Source organism: Myiozetetes cayanensis, unplaced genomic scaffold, assembly GCF_022539395.1.
Source record: "Myiozetetes cayanensis isolate MyiCay16 unplaced genomic scaffold, myiCay2020 scf9, whole genome shotgun sequence".
Lineage (NCBI taxonomy): Eukaryota > Metazoa > Chordata > Aves > Passeriformes > Tyrannidae > Myiozetetes > Myiozetetes cayanensis.
This window is the reverse complement of record NW_026088185.1, coordinates 29610045-29618694: the sequence shown is the minus strand read 5'-3', so window position 1 is coordinate 29618694 and position 8650 is coordinate 29610045. Positions and strand designations below refer to the sequence as shown.

The 8650-nt window shown below is 49.4% G+C and overlaps 1 protein-coding gene across 2 annotated transcripts in view; it reads left to right on the top strand.

Annotated features, from left to right (window-relative positions):
* Nucleotides 1-1520: 1520 nt before the first annotated feature.
* TMEM37 (transmembrane protein 37) overlaps nucleotides 1521-8650 on the top strand; it is a 132704-nt gene continuing 125574 nt past the window's right edge. The window contains exons 1-2 of one of the 2 annotated variants that reach the window (XR_007632109.1): nucleotides 1521-1587; nucleotides 2409-3312. Coding sequence is in view for 1 of the 2 variants with exons in the window: in XM_050340558.1 (XP_050196515.1) it covers nucleotides 1567-1587; nucleotides 2409-2981 (594 nt within the window). In the remaining variant the exon portion in view is untranslated. Of the gene's footprint in view, nucleotides 1588-2408; nucleotides 5680-8650 lie in introns of those variants that run through there. The other variant, XM_050340558.1, reaches the window with a different exon arrangement.

The window sequence follows — 8650 nt, the reverse complement described above, 5'->3', positions numbered from 1 at the left end:
AGCCCAGGATTTTCAGAAAGCTATTCTATCAGCTGATGAATCTAAAATGAAAGGGATGTGGCCAGCATCGAGTTTGCTCTCTTGGATAGCATGTTCACGAACCCACCAAAGAAGTTTTAACAACAGACCTCGCAAAAATTTGCCAAGTGTTGCAAAAGCTGAAAATGCCAATTCGGTGTATGACAGAAATGTAATCTAATGCTGTATACCACTTTGTAGAGAAGCATTTAAACAAAAGGATTCTGCGGGAAAAGAGAAATAAAAAGATCAGAATTTATCATTAAAATGCAAAGTATGAAAACTAAAGTAAACACATTGTTCAGAACACTCACCCTTACTAGAAACAGTGCTACAGAAACACCCCCAGCCAAATCATAGCAGACATATATGTATTTTTGAAAGGAAACATAAAGAGCCCTCATGAAATTGCATAGAGATTGAAATAATGAGTCAATCTGTATAGACACCTGATTAGTTCAGAAATGGAAGCTGGAAGGAGGGTGAAGTTATGATAACTTCTACCATCTCATGTTGAAGGAGATCTTTCTAATTCCTTTCAGCTCGAAGGGGAACAGCAGATTCTGATCCCAGATGCACATGAGGGAGGCCCAGAACGACCCGTGGGTCTGTCCAGTGGACCCTGTGGAGTCACTTCAGACCTCTCTGCTGGAGTCAAAATCAGAATTTGGCAGTAAAACATAGAATTTCTGATGACACAGCAAAACTCAACTTCCTTGGGCTTTTAAAAAGCTGTTTCTTAGGGAAAAAAAAAAAAAAAAGTAGATCAATCAGTAATTCATTAGAGGATGGCAAAACATGAGTGAGAAAAAGAGCAAGAGCATAAAACTTTATGAGCAGAGAGGTTTTTGCTGACAGTACAGGTAGAGATAGGTAAGGCTAAGCAGGCTGGTCAGAGATAAGAGTGCACACATAGCCCAAGGTGCAAGCCCGTCGCCGCACCGGGAGCCGGTGCTGAGCGACTTCGGGAACACAAACACGGGCGCAGATACTGTGTGGAGGGCAGGACGGGGTTTTCCTGTAGCCACAGGCGTCTCGGTGGCTGGGTGTCACCACAGTGCCCAGCACCGCAGCCCGGAGCAGCTCCCGGGGGGCTCCGGCGGTGCCCTGGGCGGGTGGGCAGGGCTGGGGTGAACGCCTGGCACCGGGGCAGCACACCTCGAGCCCTCCGGCCGCCGGGGACGCGAGGGGACACGGGACGGGGGAGGCTGCAGGAGGCATCGCAGCCACCGCCCGCGACAGCTTCTGCCCGGCGGCCGCGATCCAGCGCGGGTTTGGGCGAGCGTGTGCCCCGGGCCGGGGCAGCGCTGCCTCCCCACGCCGTGCTGGGGAGCAGGGGGAGCAGAAAGAGCAGCTTAGCGCGGCTCAGCTCGGCTCGGCTCGGCCCTGCTCCGCCCGTCGGGGCCGCGCTGCTGACTCAGCCGCGGGGGGGCCCGGAGGGCGCCCCGGCCCGGCGGGCGTGGCAGGAGAGGGGGGTGCCCTCCGCCCTCCGGGGAGATAAAGAGCGGCGGCCGGAGCCCGCCCGCGTCTCTCGGCGCCGCCGGCAGCATGACGGCCATCGGGGCGCAGGTACGTCTGTCTGTCTGCCCGCTGCCGGAGTTGCGCATCTCCCCGCCGGGGGGATGGCGGGGCTCCAGCTCGTCCCTGCGCGGCTGGGGTCGCTACGGCCCTTTCCGGAGCAGCGGGGACACAGCCGGCCGGATCCCCCTCACATCCCTCCTTCCCGGGTCCGCGGCTCTGCCCTCCCCTCCCCGCCGCACGTGGCTCTGCGAGCCCCTCCATGCCGGGCTCGAGGGGGCTTCGGGCGCTTGGCTTGACTCTGCATTAAACCCTTGGAGGTCTTCGGTGAGGAGGGGGCGTGTGTTGCATACGGGGCTCCGCGGGGGCTGCAGCCGGAGACCCTCGCAAGCCCCGCGGCGGCTGAGCCTAGCTCCCCCCGGGTGAGGAGAGACCGGATCGCTGCAGCCCAGGAGGGCAGGGGTCGGAACTGGAAGCCCCTCCGTCCCGCTGCTGCTGACTCCCCAGTCCCAGTCACCGGCCTCCATCCTCCTAGGGGCCGGTGATTTCCTCCAGCCCTGCCAGAGCCGGAGGTTGTGCCGCGGGACCGCGGGGCAGGGATCTCGCTCAGCCCAGAGCCTTTGTGATCCCGGGCCTTGACGTGGGAGCATTGTTCGTGCAGCCGAGCAACCAGGAGAGCTTCACCCACCCTTCCTTTCTGCTGGGTACAGCCTGTAACTGCATTGCTTTTCCTTGTGAGAAGAGGTTTGATGTGCACAAGTAAATATTTTCAAATAGTGAATCCCGCAGCTTTGTCCCTGTGCCTTTGTTTCACCCTGAAGTAGCACTGTTAACTCTGTTTTGTTTTTTCCCCCCCCCCGCTTTCCTTTCAGGCACAGCAGCTGCTGGCGCACCGGAGACCACAGAAATCCTTCTTTGAGACACTCATCAGGAGCCTGATCATCCTGTGCGTGGCAATAGCAGTGGTCTTGTCATCCATCTCCATCTGTGATGGTCGCTGGCTCTTTGCAAGGGGGCAGCTCTTTGGACTGTGGCATTTCTGCACTGTTGGCAATGACAGCGTCCTGAAGTGTGTCACTGACCTCAGCCTGGCCCAGGTGGAGGGGCTGAGTGTGGGGGTGATTCCCATAAGAAGCATGGTGTCCTTTGCTGTTGTGGTTGCCATATTTGGCCTGGAGCTGCTGATGGTGTCCCAAGTCTGTGATGATGCCAACGCAAGGCGGAAATGGGCAATGGGCTCAGTTTTCATCCTCGTCTCTTTTTTGCTGTCGGCCACTGGCGTTCTGAGCTTCTCCATCCTCGTGAAGGATCACCTCACCTTCACGGGCTTCACGCTGACATACTGGTGCGAGTTCATTGCTGCCTTCCTCTTCTTCCTCAATGGGATCAGTGGACTCCACATCAACAGCCTCACACATCTCAGGAACGGGATAGGCAAAATCTAGGTGCGAAGGATGTACCTCTGCCTTTGTGTAAGCAGCTTTGCCAATTAGACTGTAAAAAAGAGAGTCTAATGAAGTTTGAAAAGGATACCCTGTCTTAACTGTGTACAAGGAGGGAAAGTATGAGTCAGTCTTGGCACCTGTAGAAAAGCTACCCACCCACTGCACAACACCAGCAAAGCAGAGACTGGGACTGGCTGTCATTGTAATGTGGTTTTCTGGAGAAGTGGATTAAAGCCAAGGGCATCCCGTTAAACATGCAGAGGTGTGGAAGACTGGTCTATCACGTGTGCTGTTCTGAGGCTTACATAACACCTGGACTGCTCTGGGTTTGGTGTTGCTGTGCTTTTCTTCATATTCTGAAGCCTGTGAAGACTGTGACATAAACTGTCTCATGGCTTTGTTCTGTCATCTGGGACAGATGATTTATGCCTGACCATGATCACTGGCATGAAGTATTGAAAATCTTCACTGGATCTTGCGCCTCCATTTTTCTTTCAAAAGAGATGGCACACAGACCTTGATATGGTCACGTTTTGGTTTTTGTTGGCATGTCCCTTTCTCAGTCAGTTTTTTGGGGGCACTTCAGACAGAAGTGCTGACTTGAGGTTAGGGGAAGGCACTGGGTGATGCAGGGGCACAGGGAAGGGTTGTGATGCTTTCCTCGGGCAGCAGCACACATTCCTGTGCTTCTGGCCTCTCCCCACTGTCACCACTCTTCAGCCACACCTAAAGGACACGTGCCAATTGGTCACCCAAACTGGCCCCCTTACAACCCTTGCAAAGTTCATGGTAACAGGGCAATGGTCTTAATTTCTTTTTTTATTTCTTTGGGGCAAGAGGAACAACCTCTGCAGGGGTTTCCTGTGGTGGTGTGGCTGGGCAGACCATGCTGAGACCACTGTACCTTCTGGGGTGTGTTTTAGTTGTTGGGGTGTCCACTGGGGCAGTGGGAAATCTGCTTATCCTGTAGCTGAGAGTGTCCTGTAGCATTTCTTATGGGAGGAGAAAGCTCTAAATCCTCCTGACCGGACCAAGTACTTTTTGTCCCCTGACTAATAGTGAGCCTGGGAGGAGAAGCAGCCCGTGATTGCCTAAGGAGAGGCTGATGGGTGCAGCTCTAATCTGTCACAGCTGGTAGAAATACAGAGAGACCTGGCCAAAATCATATTAAGGCTGGTCTTCCTCCTGCCAACGTCTGAGTCAAGATCTCTAAAAGTGCTACAGCTTTGAAGTTGCCCATGGTGTCTTATGTAAAAAGAGAGAAGACCTCAGAGCTTGGTTACCCTATGTGTCCTCCCTGTCCACCATACAGCATTTGGATGGCCACAGATAAAAGTGTCTTCAGAGTATTTCAGGGTTTCTGGTTAACTGTTTGTCTTGTATCCACTGGCAAAGCTGCTTGTATTTTTTGTTTGAGAACAAATGTTTCTACATGTTCATCCCTATAGCTTATGTGATAGCTGTTAAGCAAGGCTTTAATTTCCTGTGCAACAAGTTTGACACAGTTTTTTACCTGAAACAAAAGCATCGTAGCACAGAGGCCAAGAAGGCTGTGTAGGTGAGCCATGAGTAAACAGCTTTGTCTTTGAAAGCTCAGAGTCTTAAGCTGTGCCTGAGCTGAATGTGCCACACTTGATGAATGTGCTCTTGTGGACTCTCTTACCTTCATGAGGACAGTGTCCATTCCTTCTTGGATTTTTCTAACTTAAGACAACACTCCTAAGCCTGTTTTGTGATGCAGTTTCAGACATTGCTTGCTCTGGACAGTGCCAGTTGTACTTTTGTACGTGAATCTACTTGTCTTTCTGTCCGGAATTACACAGAATGCTCCTGAAGCTCCTGTAATGTTTGGGGCTTTATTGGGGTTTTTCAACACACTGTGCCTTTAACCTGCCTCTGGAAAATTGCACTGTGACTGTGTCTGTTTGTGAAGTTGCATTTGATTTGCTGAACTGCACTGTGGAAGACGTGCTGGTGGGCAGAACATGCAGATGCTTGCATAAACTAGTGCTGTTGGCTGTAGCAGAGCCGTTAAGACCAGAGAGATCCTGCAAGGTCTGTCCCAAACTGTTGGCACTTGGGTGTTACGAGATGTTCAAAGTACTTTAACTAACCAATGATTTAGTTGTGTTGCCCATGGGCCTTCATGCCAGGCAAGACAGTTCCCCTGCATGAGGTTAAGGGTCTCCATGGCTTGTCTAGAAACACAGACGTAACTTCAGAGTGCCGCTTTGGTGACATCACAAGCTGGAAATCAGTTCTGCATACACACTCCTTCGTGCTTGTGCAAGGCTGTGCCCCCATCCCTTTCCCTGGAAGGCAGCCATAGCCAGACTGAGTTCCAGGCTGGTGCCTCCTGTTTGGGCTAGAGGGAGGCAGTGGACAATTGGCCATTGAGTTCACCCTAGAAATGGTGCAATTGTGAATGATTTTGGGATACTCTCTACTAGCTGAAGAAGAGGCCTTTTGTATGCTTTTTTTCCAACTGGTTTTGTGTAGTACTGCTTGACTTAATTATGCTGAGAAGAAGCATTTTGACAGCTAAATAATACAAAACAGGGTTGATTGTCTTGGAGACACCCTTATATACAGTAACCTGTGCAGCAGCATGTCACTGTTCGTTTTCTGAAGGCTGTGGAAGTTCCAAGAAATATTCCTGAAGTTTCTTAAATAAATTTTATTTGAAATAAGAACTGTTATTCTCTCTTTTTATATTTAGATATCTGGGTGCAGATTTAGGAGATGATTGGGGGTTTACATAATCTCCCAGGCACCATTCTGTGTGTTTATGCAGTTAGACTGATGAAGAAATGACTGCCTGGCACTCTGCCGAGCTCTGACCAAGGGAACTAAGGTGACTGCACGCTCCCCTCTCCTTTTCCCTCCAGTGTGTCCCCACCAACCCAAACAGCCAGCATTGCTTTCGTGTCTTGCAAAACAAGAGGGGCAGTCAGCTGTGCTGCTTCGTGGGAATTGGAGATAACCTTCTAGGCTCTTAATGATTTCCTGCTGTTGCATGTGCTGTGTTTACCAGCTAAAGAGCTCTTTCCTGTGTCCTTCACCTTCCTTTTCCCACACTGCACCCCATGTCTGAAGCATCTTTACTCTTTTCCCCAGCTCTGATTATTTGGTCTGCAGAAGTGGTATCTGAGTACAAATATATTTATGCATTTTTTTTTCTCTGAGCTCATTGTACTGACAGGTTTAGTTAAACGTCAGGAAAACAGTATCCCAGCTATACCACTGAATTAGTTTATGTAATCTCAAGTTAATTAGCACCTGGTGTGCTCTTTCCAACAGGAGAGGTCATTGTCCTGTCTCAGGCGGTTTAACATCTCTTAAAAGCAGGGTAATGAACATCACTTCTTGTTAATGAGTCGTTTAGACTTAGTAACTAACTTTATTGGAAACTTGTGCACAAGCTTGTGGATAAGAATAAGGAAATAACAGGGCATGCTAGCTCCAGAGGTGTCCTGGCTGCACTGTATTTTCACATAATCGCAGAATGGTTAAGGTTGGAAGGGACCACTGGAGGTCATCTAGTCCAGTCTCTGTGCTCAAGCAAGCTTCCCTAGAGCATGTTATTTTAAGTCTACAGTACCTTCTTCAGCTGTGCTTGGAGGGACACCTGGAATTAGGTTGAGCCTTGCTTGATTTTGCAAGTCAAGGGAACGTGATCAGTGGAAGATTACTGTCCTCAGCTGCCTTCTCTTTCCCTCTGCTGAAGCCTATTGTAAGCAGATGATGGCCCTTCTTCTCAGCCTTCCAGATTAGCTTGCACATGCAAGAAGGGCCTCATTTCTGAGTGAAAACAAGGCCTGCCCCAGGCAGTGTCCTGGAAGGGGTGTTGCCTGAATTCCTGGGGCCTCAGCTTCACTGGCATCCACCCCATCTGAAACAGTCCATTTCAGCTCCCCTGTACTCAAGCATTGCACAACGTAATTCACGGCACAACTACTGTTTTTTTTTTGCTTCTGATAGTTTTGCTGAGAACTTCCTTGTTACTGTGTTTGGAGAGAAAATCCATTAATCACTTCCTCTTAAATTCATTAGCTCTTAGACTGCTGATGCTCAGACTGCTGGAGATGTTGCCTGCCCTCCTGGCTTGCAGAGGGACAAGTGGCTCCTCAGGGGACCTGGAGTAGATAGCCAGAGGCTGTCACCGCTATCCCTGAACAATGACAAGGACTTGAGTGAAAGGTGGTACTCAGGCCCTATTTACTGCTAAAACTCACCTGCTTTACATTGAATACTCAGGAGCAAGTGTAAGGAATGAGAGGGAAGCTGGTGAACTGAATATATTGTGTTCAGCCTGTGAGCCTTCACCTCCTGCTTTTTGCACTGCTCGCTGAGATTTATTTTCCTGTTCCTCTTCATCTGCTTATAAACATCTCAGTGTTCCCAGAGCTAAGTAGCTCTTTTCTCTGGTATCCTTCAGCATAGTTAAATAAGCAGGATCCCCAGCAGGGCAGGATGCTTTTGCACTGCCTGCAGGAGATGGGGGAGGTGAGAACCCAGTCCACTGTAGTGGTGTTTGGCAGCAGCTTCCAACGCCCACGCGGAACCAGGACAAAGTCGAAGCATCATAACTCCTGATGCTGCCTGCTTCTGGCTACCTCCCGAGTGGACATGCTCTTCCCAAAGAGCTGAGGATTCTGAATGCCAGCTGAGAGTTTTTATGCTCTCCATACAGTAGAGGCCTGTGCTCAATGCCTGAAGAAAACGTGTAATGCAGAATCTGGGAGTAATTCCTCTTTTTTTTTGTTATTTCAGGCAAGACAAATAAAACTAAAATGGCCATGTAAAACAATATGTTGTGCTAGAACTTTTTTTCTTAAATGCAAAAAACCAGCATTTTATTCTGGGACATGTGGTTTGTTCCTGTTTCACCAGGGTCCTGTACAAATAGGTATCAAGTTCAACCTGGGCTCCCCTCAAGCTTGTGCTGGTCCTAACTACACACTGCAGGGCTGAGCTTTTACAGTGGCTTGTGGGAGAGCCAATAATTGCATCAGATCTAATTAATTGCATGTAATTGTATCTCTGAATCTATATTTCTTCATTTATGCTGGAAGGGGGTACTTGCATTTAAAACAAACAGCTGCTTTGATGAATGTTTAATTCTCAGACAGGGAACATACAAGTTGTTTCATTCTTCTTCATCACATTCATAGGCCAGAGAGAAAATTAAGGTTATATGTTTTCAGAAGTATCTGACTTGCTAAATGTGCTGGGACAGAGTGAACCCCAGGGAAGGTTGGAGGCTCTGCTTGGCTTGGGTGAGTCAGCAAAAATGAGATCTTTTACTCAAACATTCATGGAGGTGCTTTCACTTCTCCCTTGGTCACGGGACTGATCCTGCTTCTGCTCTTCCTTCTACTTGTTTCGGCTGAGTTTTAAAGGATGAAGTCAGCTTGAAAGCTTGCTATTTCAAAAAAACTTAAGTTTAAAGTAATTCCTGGAAACACTTGCCAATTTACAGCTTTATGTCTGAGTATATTTTTCCTGTTTTTAAAGAAGTTCAACTCTCCTGCTGATGGTTGACCTGCATGAGCCAGCAAAGCCAAGTAGGCAGGGGAGGCCAGAGGGAATGCAAAGCCCTCCTTGCTGCTGAGTGCCCTTCCTTGCCTGGCTGCCCTCCATGTGCTGTTACCTGCAGTGCCCACTGC